General features: G+C 37.8%; 1 protein-coding gene across 1 annotated transcript in view; it reads left to right on the forward strand.

Moving 5' to 3' along the window:
- Positions 1-13,546, forward strand: part of LOC138708216 (uncharacterized) — a 429,355-nt gene that overhangs the window by 346,170 nt on the left and 69,639 nt on the right. The window contains exons 11-13 of the mRNA XM_069838546.1: positions 2,754-2,867; positions 9,596-9,733; positions 11,285-11,395. Coding sequence (XP_069694647.1) covers positions 2,754-2,867; positions 9,596-9,733; positions 11,285-11,395 — 363 coding nt within the window. The remainder of the gene's footprint in view (positions 1-2,753; positions 2,868-9,595; positions 9,734-11,284; positions 11,396-13,546) is intronic.

Genomic DNA, 13,546 nt, shown 5'->3' on the forward strand with positions numbered 1-13,546 from the left:
GAACTCAGGTCCCTCCAACTGTGGTCCACTGCACTCGAACTCAGGCCTTCGGATGCTGACGCAGATGCGGACGCACACTCGAGTCGAACTCCGGCTGGCTTGCTTGCTCTGGCTTTCTCACTGACTGAATAACTGAAAACTCTGAAAACTGCCGTCGTTCCTTCGCGACCGTAATTTATAACCATAGCGACGTAACCTCGAAGTTTCCACCCGTCTCTAGAGATGGCATTCCAGAGAAATCCAGGGCCCTCTCCTCTCTACCAGCACCAGATGCGCGCGCAAACTCGTCGCGTGACGTAATACACCCTCTCTCTTCTCTCCACCGCGCGACGTCACTCAATGTTCCGTGGAGCCTGTGCGATCTGCTTTCATGCGGGACGCTGGTCGTGAGTTCGATTCTCACGTCGCTGATTTTTGCACTTTAATGAGAGAGTGGATTAGTTTAGTACATCTTGCTGTTATGTGATTGTGTAGTTATTGAAATTGAATCTGGATCATATAATTATGCCAAGACATTTCACTTGTTTATCATTTAGAAATAAGCACAGTTCCTTGTCTCGCCATTTATTTCTGGATGTCATCATTACTTTACATTTATCTTCACTGAAGCTTATTTCGTTCTTCCTTGACCATGCTGCAATCTTCTGAATTTCTATTTTTTCTGTGCTTTTGCCTTCTTGTTCTTGTTCTGTCTGCACTGGTAGCAGAGCATCTCGATTAAAAATGGATTCCTGATCCAATTGTGAGATTCAGCATTTTCCAAGGAGTAAGCCTTGAACCAAGTTGTAGCCGCCATCACATATGGAACAAGTTGGAGTTACCGAGCGAGATTGCTCAGTGTAACACACTGGATTCATATTTGGAAGTTCCTGAGTTTGAATCCCAGTGCCAACGTCTGTGGTCGAAGTTTCTCTGTGGTTTTCCTCAATTGAATATAGTAACTAATTTCCAGATAAATAAAGGCTAATGCTGGATTAGACTCGAAATAATAGATGCAGTACATCAGCAACAAGCATTCCCCAAGGTAAACTACAGAGAGTCGCGATATGACCTAGGAGTTAATTGACTATAAATAAATAAGTAAATAAATACATAAATAAATAAAAATAAAAGTGAGTTGGAGTTCTTTCTCTTGAATGAAACCTTGAAAAAGCGTTGGGAAAAGCACAACACTTTTTTCAGCTTCTCTTTCCACAAACTGAAGCTTGCATTTCACGGAATTCACTTTGTCTTGAACAAGAAAGATTGTGGTATTGTTTACATGCAGACTGTTGTTGACTTATTCGGTGAGCTGAAAATAAAAAAAAATATGCTCTCCTATACAGCCACAATTCATAAAAAAAAGTCATCACGTCCACACTTGCGTTCGAAATCAATAAGAAAAATCTGCATGTCACAGTTCAACACGTTTTCCTCAAAAGAAACTGTACTTCATTATGGAGGAGTAACCTCTGTGGTCACTCTTCATCTAATAATATATAGTAATATTGAAAACAACTTCGTCCTGAGAGCATGGGATTTTATAAAATTAATGATTTTAACCACCTTATCGATAATAGTTTTCAGATTTGGTGACATATCTGTGTGTGCTGGAGCGATGAAGTGGAAATTGATTTATTTTTGTTTCCCTGTCATTGAACATTCTTAGTGCAAACTCCCACATAGGCCCACCCTTATCCAGCTCATTAGTTGTGTGAGCAATCAGTGCTTCATAGAATATATCTAGCTAAGAAACCCAAGTTAGGCCAAGTTTGCTACATCAAATTGGAGAGCAAAGTAATTCCTACGCTGGTCATTTGCTCCTTAAAATTGTTTGCCACGAAACTTATTTTTCGCGACAGGGATATTGTATCAAGCTGTTTAGCAGCTGATTCTGCCAGGACTGAGAAAATATGTCTGCAGCAGTTAAAACCAATCGGTGTGTAGTTTTCCTGCCTGTACTGTATTTAGATTACTGTAGCTTTGAATAGTACTCCAACTGCCCTCTATTTTAAAGCCGAAAAAGAAGTTATTATTTACTTATTGGCCATGAAGTCTCATTCAGCTGAAAAACTTCAACTTCTTGTTTTTTAAACTCTTATGCTTTGTTTAGTAGAGATGATTTTCTGCAGCCATGGGGAATAAGCTCACTTTCCTCACCCGTATAAGTAAATCCAAATGATAAATATGCGCCATCAGTCTTACTCTTTTCACTTGGTCATGGAGATAAGTGTATTCTGTTGCACAGAGTCACGTTGTCTATTCTTAGCCTTTTAGAAGGATTACATTTCACAACACAGATTCAGCACTGACACTTGTTGCAACGAGAATCTGACTGGCCGACTGACTGAGAGAAAACCACTTGAATGTTCCAGAATTTCCTAGAATTGTTCAAGGATGGCAACCATTTCAATTATTTGACATCATAGCACATGGAACAGTTAATTATCCTATGCCTAACGAATCTATTTCCAGTATCATTTTTAACTCTATTCATGTTGTAAAATCTTACCTACTTTCCTTGTCGTGTACTACTGGTTTGTTGTACTGATTTGTCGAAGATCAAGAAGAATAGGCCTAATGCCACAATGATCAAACCGTATTATGAGTAAGTTCTTCAAACATATTTTGATGCTAAAAGAGGCAGACAAAATGGGCCCATTGGAGCTAAAATATTAAGGACTGCTTTTACCCCACTCATTTTTGTTTTAATGTTTACTATTTGCTGGCATCAACTAGTTCAAAGAATAACTACTTTTTCTCTGTGTTTGAAGGTCAGCATTGCGAAAATAATATAGATGACTGTCAATCGAACCCGTGCGAGAATAATGGAACATGTGTGGATGGAATTGAGGACTATTATTGCAATTGCCAAGCCGGATTTGAAGGTAAGCAATAGCCTACTAATTCCATGTCTCAGTTGGCAGAATTGAAGGGTTTGCAGCACAAAAGAGGCAGCTCTATTTTTTGCCATTTTTGAGTTTAAAAAAATCTGCACTTTCATTTGATACAAAAAGACCAGAAGCTCCGAGTGTTAGTATTTAGCCCTTCAATTCCCTGTTTCACCTGCAGGTACAGCCACTTCAAATTCATGTAAATTGTTGTGCGAAAAAAATTTTAAGTTGGTATCAGTGTAATTGGCCGCAAGCAACTTTCCATTATTGCAGAAACCAGAAATTATTTTAATTAACATATTTAGGCTTCAACAATAGGAAATAAAATATGGCGGTGACTGATAATAGCATTTTCAATACTTCATCTTTTCTACAAATAAAAAGTATCTTCGGAATATAAAGTGTGTGTGTGTGTGTGTGTGTGTGCGTGCGTGCGCGTGCGTGCGTGCGTGTGTGTGTGTGTGTGTGTGTGTGTGTGCGCGCGCGCGCGCTTTCACATGTTAATTAACTAGGTTACCTTGTTGACTAGTTTCAGTCGGTGGGCTATCATCAGAACTGGGTGGTTTTCGCGCCTTCTCATTGCATTTCTTGTGGGGAGGCTAGTTAATTAATATGTGTAAACATATATATTCCGAAGTCATATAGTGTTAAAAATTGTGTAATGAAGAGGTAAAAAGGTATCTGTAGAGGTATGTGTAAATTTTTAATATATATATATATATATACAAGATGTTTCAAAAATACTGGGCATAATTTCAGGTATGTATTTCCCACATGTAGACAATCAAAATAGTTCATTACAACATGTGTCCGGAAATGCTTCATTTCCGAGTTATGGCCTTCACAACATTGAAATTCACCGGAACGTTTTTCTTTCCGCAGGTCGTTGTCATTACAGAAGATGTTCAAAATGTCCACCTCCTGCTTGAATACAGACCTCACATCGATGTCTCATTGACCTGCGAACACGATCCCAAACTCCAGGAGTATTGCGTATGTCTTCAGAACATGCGACAATTCGATTCCAAAGGGATTCCAAATCAGGCACCGGAGACGAATAAACCAATGATTTTAAATGGCCCCACAAGTAGAAATCGAGAGGGTTCAGATCAGGTGAGCGTGGAGGCCAAGCAATTGGGCCACCTCTACCTATCCATCGATCAGGAAACCTTCGATCAAATACCGGCGAGCCGTACGACTGAAGTGTGCAGGAGCGCCATCATGCAAGAAGTGAATGTGTTGATGATTGATCAGTGGAGTGTCTTCTAAAACATGAGGTATAGTGTTTTCCAGAAAGTTTGTGTACGCCTGCCCTGTAAGTCTGTTTACAAATACATGGGGTCCAACTAATCGATCACCAATAATACCGGCCCACATGTTGAGGGAGAACCGCACCTGGTGATGAGATGGAACAGTTGCACGTGGGTTTTCATACGCTCATACATGCTGATTGTGGAAATTTGTTATGCCATCTCGTGTGAACTGTGCTTCATCTGTAAATAATACTAAGGCAGGAAAGTTCAGATTTACACCACACTGCTGCAAGAACCACTGACAACGTAACTCGTGCAGGGTAATCTGCTGGTGACAGGGCCTGTACACGTTGCAAATGATAAGGATACAATTGATACTCTTTCAACAGTCTCCAGACAGTCATATGAGGAACATTGACTTGCAACGCTATCCTTCGTGTGCTGATAGGAGTCATGTTCACAGCCTCCAGAATCTCCTCCTGTACTTCTGGAGTTGTAGATCTTGGTCGTCCCCTTCCCAAACCAGGAGAGTTAAATTTTCCATACTCGCACAGACGGTAATGGAGACGTACAAATGTCTTCCGATCTGGACATTGTCGCTGTGGGTACCTCTCCTGGTACAAACGATGAGCCAGTGCAGCATTGCCGTCCGCCTTACCGTACATGAAGTGTATCTCTGCCAGCTCTTGATTTGAATACATGTCGCACAGTCTAACTCCTACACAACACTGAATGTAACCTTAGCCTCGGAATGAACTCTCAGAGTGGCCTCTTAATGTCTCCTTTGGCGGCAACGACCTGCGGAAAGAAAAATGTTCCGGTGAATTTCAATGTTGTGAAGGCCATAACTCGGAAATAATGCATTTCCGGACACATGTTGTAATGAACTATTTTGATTGTCTACATGTGGGAAATACATACCTGAAATTATGCCCCGTATTTTTTAAACATTCTGTATATAATTTCAACTCAAATATTATATGTATTTTATATATATATATATATATATATATATATATATATATATTTGAGTTGAAATTATAATTTAACATTCACCCCCATTGTGCATGTTGACAGCATTCCATAGATCTTACACCAGCTTTGAAGCTGTAAGATTTGGAACAAGTTGAGTAGTTTCATTTATTTTCCTGGATGATGTGCTGCTGTACCCAGTGTTCCACACGATATTTTGTTCTATTCTTCGCTACTTTGGCATGTTTTACACTACAATTTGGTGCTCTTTACAGTTTCTTAATCCATGAAAAATTGACATCATTTAGTGCATAAAGGATGCGGCTCCAAAATTAAAAAATTCGTTCTTCTCTATTAAATAATAGACAAAAAATGGGCAAAATATTGACTTTAAATTCAATAGAAACTTTTTTATAAAAGTTTTTTCCAGTTTGCCAACACTTAGTAAAACTGGAGCTGCAAGTAATTTTATGACAGAACTTAGCATACAGTTTTTAATCTTAATTTGAATTGCTGGCGATGAGAAAGCAAATCACGTGTCCAAGATATCTTCTATCTTCGTCTTCAGGTGATGAGAAGGGTTTGCTACTTGTTGGGGTCGTTACAAACAATTATCTGCTTGACCGACATCTATCCTGGACAGTTTGCATTTCGTAACAAATAATAACCATAATGTAAATTTCCTAAGAGAAAAAACGAGTATCACATTATGTAGAGCTTAATGTTGTATTATTCACTTTTATTTCTTATAGCCTGGAAGTTTGTAAAATTATAGAGATAATGAAAATGTACCTGTTGTGGAAAGTGGTGACTCCCTCCATGCATGCATATCACAACTATGGAAATAAATGTGACATCCTAAGCAGCTGAAGACATTCTAGAGGAAAATTCACTCAGAACCAAGTCTCGATCTCCATTCCCTGCCTAAGGCAAGACGAGAAGTGAAATGAACACCAGTGTATCACAGATAATGCTTTCATTGGAGAAGAGGAAAATAGTCAAACACCAAAAGCTGTACGGTGAGCAGCGAGTCTAATCTGGCTTCACAGATGATATCAAAATGTCAAATAATCTATACTCCTGCAATAAAATCACGCATTGAACATGATTGCAGAAGTGTTAAAACTTTATTTAGCAGTTCTAGCGGCTAATTCACATGCAGTCCATCTATGGACAACATCCAGCAGGGAAGCAAGAAGCTTAATAGTGTGGTCGTCAATTTGGGGTCGTTGGGACCTGTCCTGAACTGTATCCCTGCCTTCACAAAACACTTTCTGTTAGATATGACAAAGCTACATTATCACATGCTTCACAGTCTTGTGCACTACAACCTCGTGCAACTTCAATTTTGATCCACGTTGTTCCAGCTTTGTAAACTTGTCAGTAGCCTCCTCTACTTTAAGGCGTACTGACTATCGTACCTCGTCTCAGCTCCACAACACCCACATGGCTGGCATAGCAGCAATGTTGCCTCGTGGCATGGTATGAATAAACATCAGTGTAGATTGTTTACACTGATACATCTGTCCACAACTGAGAGACTAAGCAAGTTAATACTGAAAATCTCAAATGTTTACAACAAATCTGTATTTTGCTTTCCATGCTTTTCGACGATATCATTTGTCCTTTTTCGCTTACTGGTAAAAACGTAAACATTTATACTTTCATTATCAATCCTGAGGACAAACTAAAATTTTTAACAGTATTTTTTATCAGAAACGAATCGAGAATAGTATGGGCCCATGGAAAAAGTAATAATTAGACCTAGTGATGTTGAATACATGGACCAACTTCACTCATAGTTATATATTTATTAAATACTAGTCTCTAGAGAGGAACTTTTCAGGAGGCAAAATAGTGAACAATACTCATCAAACTTAAATTATATGAATGTGGTTTTACCATGCGATTCTTAATTTTTTTGTTTATTATTATTTATTACTACTACTACTGCTGCTGCTACTGCTACTGCTACTGCTACTGCTACTGCTACTGCTACTGCTACTGCTAAAGTTTAGCTAGGAAAATGAACGTTCTCCAGATGCAATGGCCACCAAGAATTTCAGAAAAATTCTCATAGCAATTTCCATATTGGGGAATGTTGACAAAATATTCTCATTTTCATGTAGTCTAACTGTACAGGTTATGAATTTATTGTTGTTTAGTCAACTGTCCGAAGACAGGTTTGAACCTTATAAGTGACACCAATAAGGCATCATTTATGAGGCAACTAAGCCAGGAGATAATGGGGTAGGTTGGCCAGTTCCTTTTCCCTCCATTGCATACATTGCTGACTAGTAATATATTACACTAATCAGACTTCAGATGCATACAAACAATTGTTCTTCCTCTGACACACATCTTCAAGTGAGATGTACTGCCTAACAGATCTACAGTTCCCCTTAAAAAGAATGAGATGACTCTTGGTCGTCGGAAGTTAAAGTTCTACAGTGCGGTTCACTCGATATCGACGTAGCCAGGAAGACATCCAATTGTGCATGCATAGGCCTATTTTCATCCTACTCCAAACTGCACACCAGTGCAAAATGTTATCAGGTGTCTGTTGTAGGTCTCTTTTTACGTCCTTGATCGTTTACTTTTAGTGAAAGATAGAAATATACCATGTAACACGAAAGTCATTTGCCAAGGTGCAAAAAGAATATTCATTTTGAAATGACAAATGTAGACATATGGCAAAGACAACAAGGAACATTCTAAGGACCACGACAAGGACAAAGATCAGGACCATAATTACATACAAGAAACACGACAAACACCACGACAAGGATTATTCCACGACATAGACCACCATAAAGATTAAAAGGACCAGGACCACGAAAAGGACTATTAGAAAGACAACAAGGACCGCAATAAAGACCAAAATCAGCACCATGATAATATACTACGACAAGAAACACGACAAACACCACGACATGGACCATGATAAGGACTTCGAAATTTACCAAGATAAGGACTATGACAAAGACAACAAATACTCATTAAGGACCATGACAAAAGCAGCAAGGAGGATGATAAGGACTATTACAATGCCAACAATGACTACAATAAAGACAACATAGATCATGATAAGGGACATGTCAAAGACAACAAGAACCACGACAAAATAATAAGGATCACGATAAGGACCATGACAAGGAAAACAAGAACCAATGGATAAAGACAAGGTCCACGATAATAATTACGAATTATACCATGAGAAGGACAAGGTTCATGATAAGAGCCAGGACATGAACCACGATAAGGATCATAACAAAGACAATAAGTATCACGATAAGGACCATGATAAGGACCACAACAAAGACAAGGATTACGATAAGAAACATGACAAAGACAACAGTGACCATGATAAGGACCATGGCAAAGACAACAAGGATCATTACAAGATCTACGGCAACGATCACGATATGGACCAGGGAATAAATATGGAATAAAAATTCTAGAAGTATTAAAAGAGGTAAACGAAGTATCTTATTAATGTGTTTCATTGTTGTGTATGATGTGGTATTAGCATTGGAAAGCAAAAGGGTAGACGACTGCCAAAGTTTCATATCTTACTCCTGTCCTGATTGCCTTACGCCTGTATTTTTACGGATATTTTGTATTTTAATACTTGTGACGAAATGTGCGTATTTTCTGGTTCGGGCTCGGAAAGGAGATAAAAAATTAGTTACTCCAGCCTACCATAGAGGACACCTACTCGTTACCAATGGTAACAGCCACTGTTTTGTGCACTTTGGTTTTGAAAGTACATCAGAGAGAAAAGTACTGCATTCACAGAGTATGAAGCTATTTTCCAGGAGAGAACATAAATTCATCCCCCAGACAGCTAAATGGAAACTAGTGATATTGATCACTGAAGATGAAACGAAAGAATATTAAAGGCTGGATAATTTTCTGTTATATTAATGTTGTTCCTTTCGCTCTTAAAAAAAAAAACTAATTTTTTAAACTTAAAATAGGTATTTGAAAACCAGTTCTACTAAGACAAATTTAACAGGTGATTCGGGCAAATCTGTGCGAACCAGCTGAATGGAAATAGTTGTAAACTTGATATGAAGTAATATTATTCATTATAATTCACTGAACCACTTTATCACCTAGAAATTAAAAACTGCAGTTGTCTCATCTTCAATCCAAATCCATCTACAAATTTTGGCAGAACTCATGATAAACTGTTTTATTGTTGATGTAAGGAGCATCCAGCCACTTTTCAGCCGTGGTAGTAAATCTCAACCAAGTTTTGACTTATCTTTTTACTCGTCTTTGCAAAAAATGAGTCGCTTGACTTGTCCCGTGTGGGTGCCCATGATGTTGGAAGCATAGAGGAATAAGGAAATCTTGCATACTGCAGAAGGGCTGAAAATGTATCTGTAGAATTTCACAGAGTTTTTCAGAAACGAACTAATGTACGTAGTTAATTAACTTTGTGTTTGTTTGATGAAGCAACTCACCAAATCCTAATCTTTGCCTAACAAGGTGACTACTGTGAAGATGAAGTTAACGAGTGCATGGCTCGTCCCTGTCTGAATGGCGGCACCTGCACAGATGCCTTCAACGACTTTTCTTGTGACTGTCCACCAGGTTACAATGGAAAGCGCTGTGAATGGGATGTGGGTGAGTTGTCACACTTTAGCAATTTCATTTTTTTAAAGATAACGAGTTTGATTTTTCGTCAGTGTTAGGTCTGGGTACATTATATTAATTACCATGTCATTACCTGAAGAGAAAATCTAACCTAGTCCGACTAGAACGAATGACAATAAGTAGCAACCTAGATTCTACAACTAACCATGACAATAGGAATAAATGTGGTTTATGATGAGATTAATAGGCTCATATGACTCATAAATTTGAACAATTAGTTAATTTTATTTTTTGTTTTTTTCGAAAAGGCCTATTTATGAATAGTTGATTATAATATCATCATCATAGCTGCCACTTTCTCCTTTGTGATTAGAGAACTGATCACAAATTTGCCTCTGTTCCCTAGTCCCATGCCCCTCTCCCCTAATCCATACTTCTGTCTGATCATGGCCTCTTGTTCCCAGGGCCTCCTTGAATTAGTCTATCCATTGGATTCTTCGTCTGCCAATGAATCTTTTCTCCTTGAATTTAAATTCAACATTCTTCTTGGTATTAATTCTTTCTGCGTTTGTTGTTGTAAAAATTTTTCTAACGGCCACTGACTACATCATAAATAGGTCAAGGAATGTCGAGAGCCACTTCACACTTTAATTTCTTGCCATTGTCCGCCATCTGATCATCAGTGTTTCCTGCTATGGACAAACAATTCAGTTCCTGTGTAAATGTGATGTCACGTGCTTGAGGAAGCCATGGAAAGGAGAAAGAAGTTATGTGTGCATCATCTCTCCAGACTAATATAAAAAGAGTAATTCAGAGAAGAAAGACAGCCAGCCACTTCGACCCATCATGTTAGCTTCAAGTCTCCACCTCTAACTTTCATCCCCACATTTATCTTGGCTTGCTTTTCCTTGAAGCTGATCTGTGGTCAACAGCAGAGTCTACCGGTAAGCCTTTCCCTGCTCCTGTTGTCAAAGAATCACGAACTAGTCTCGTTAGAGTCTTTGACAAAAAGAAGCTTGTTCTCTCTCTCGCTCTCTCAAAAGAAAAAAAAAATGCAGGCTAGACCTATTCCATCTCACAATTGCGAATACAGTTTTAATCTAAACCTTATTTTATCTCTCTGAAGTTCTGCTTCTACATCATACTCTCAAAGAAAATCTAATTCTCTCCTACTCAGACACTCCCGTTACCCTTGTCTCCCTGTAGCTTCAACTCTACCTCACCGATATAGTGTTCCAACCCTCCCCACATAGAAGTCCAGGACGAGTTTCTGAACTACTAATTTTGATTGTCATAACACTCTAGTTCCTTCTACTGCAAGAACCAGGGAAAAGCATCGAACATTTTCTATCTTTAATGAACCAATATATATATTTAAAACAGTCTTCCCTTTGTTTATTGTCACATCTAAAAGCTCTAAGCTTTTGTCCTCTCTCCATCTTGATGAAACACATTTGGTGAATAGTACGTTAATTGTATAGCATATGCAAAATGGTTCAGAAATGTATTTTTGAATGTATGTTGGAAAGATGAGTTGTATTGATTAGGACTTAAACTAAAATTTGTACATAAATTTTCCAGATCTGTGTCAATCACAACCGTGTCAGAACAATGGAGAATGTGTAGACCTCATTGATCATATTGAGTGCAGATGCCCTCGAGGATATCAAGGATCATTTTGCGAAATGAAAGGTAACAAATATTTATAAATTTATTTGATAATATATAAAGCTATGTTAGGAGATTCAGAAAGATATGATGTGGTGGAGAACGAAAGCCAGAAAAAGACTAGACATGCAAAATATGTGAAGGAGCCTTTATCGACAAACATCTCGTTCTTGCTCACTGTGGACAGTTTTATAACTCAAAATGTCTCGTGCTGCTACTGTTAACACATGCAGTACGCTTACTATTGGGAATAGAAGGCAGATACAAGAAGGACAGCAGTCTTCATTAATTTACTACAAGTCATTCTAACACAGTCAGTCTTGATATTCTGTTTTCCAGATTTGTTGTTAACAGAGTAATGTTTATTTCAAGCCAGTGCAGTACGTTGATGAATGTAGCAATCAGTGTTATCTGAACAAACAGTAGTAAGACCGTTTACCATGTGTTTTCTTGAACTATTGAAAATTGTACTTATTAAGCAATTTATTTCTTGTAGCATTATAATACTTCCTCTTTATACTTTATACTGAGTTCGACACGAAATGGAAATATTAATATAAATGTCCAAGAAAGTGATTTGATTTGAAATCTATTTCTTCGTTTGTGCTGAGTATGTGTTTAGATAACTCCCTGAGCACGAGTTTTTACTCCTTGAGGGAAGATTAAAACTGTATTTTTGTACATGTTGCTTTACTAACAAAGGCCAGAATTCATATCGTCGTTGATTTTATGAAACCTCCTATGTGACAGTACTGAGCATAACTTTTCAGGAGGAAGGAATAGTTAATTGAACACCAATAGGTGTATTCACCAACGTTTTTTACCGAATTATCTAATATTCTTATGTAGACCTAGTAATATTTATTTAATTACTATATTATTTTATATAATTAATTATACATTTTTTTCGGGGCGGGGGTAGGGGTGGTGTACTTTAATGGTCGAGAAAGTGTGGTTTACAATATTATGAAATTTAAATCTTTCAGTCTTTATCTAATAATATCTAAAGGAGGCAAGTAGTCACCTATTGCATCGTGCACCGAATGTATTACATGTCCAAGTTAAGGCTCGTCTCCGTTATTAAATATTTAACAATAACATGTTGAATTTAACATGTGACATTTCAAGTCTCAATTGACTTAACATGTTGACTGAGTATGTTGAAGTTAACACTTTTAACATGTTGGCGTGTTTTCCAGCAGCAATGGAAGACATGTCAAGTCAATTCATTTGCTCGTACACCGTCAGTACAGTTCGGCATAGTTCGTACAGTTTCCATAGCAACATCTAACTTCCGATTTTGTGGGGTGTATCTTGATCATTGTTATACTATCATAGGTCCTTGGTGTTGGCTGTAAGTTGTTCGAAGTAATGGAGTGGACGAAAGAAAATGCGTTAGAATAAAATTAATGCACTGATGGAAAGGCCTTGTTTGTGGGATGTGTCTGCAAAAGAATGCAGAGACAAAAACAAAGAAGGCCGACTGTTTAGAGAACTGGAATTATTATTTAACTGTTCTCGAGAATACAACAGAGAGTTTTCGCACTCTAGTGGTAAGCTAAACGTTAATGCTATGTTGACGTCAGTAATGGTCATATTTGGTGATGTATGTTAAAGTTCGTAAAACTTCGGAAAGAATAATTATACGATGTTACCCGCTCCTTTAACATCTATCATGTCATAGGTCCTATGACAGTCAATCAATCGCGCTGTAATTTTTTTAATTGAGATTAAATGGCTGCTCTTAAATTGTGTCTTTCTTTGATGTAACAGGAAGTATTTTTGCAGCACTATATTAAAATCTTGTTCTGACATTCTCAGCAAGTTTTTTAATCCAAATCGATCTTCAACTTTAAGCTCGTTTAGAATGTCTTCTGCATAGTGTCTTTTACTAAGATACTGCAGCACCCGCATTCTCATTTTCTTCCTTTCCAAGGCCTTGTAAGAAGCAATAGAGGCAATTACAAAAGTCAAATCATCATCTGAGTCCATTGTCCAAGGTTTGAAAATAAAACACTATCTACATTAAAATCTCGTATACTGTTTATGGTGGACTACGCAAAGAAAGTCAAGTTTAATATGTTGAACAGGTGGACAAAGTGTTAAATGAATTAGCTTTAACATGTTCAGTCAAGATGTTGGGATGTTAACGGTAAACAATTTAATATTTAACAT

Source organism: Periplaneta americana, chromosome 10 (assembly GCF_040183065.1).
Source record: "Periplaneta americana isolate PAMFEO1 chromosome 10, P.americana_PAMFEO1_priV1, whole genome shotgun sequence".
Lineage (NCBI taxonomy): Eukaryota > Metazoa > Arthropoda > Insecta > Blattodea > Blattidae > Periplaneta > Periplaneta americana.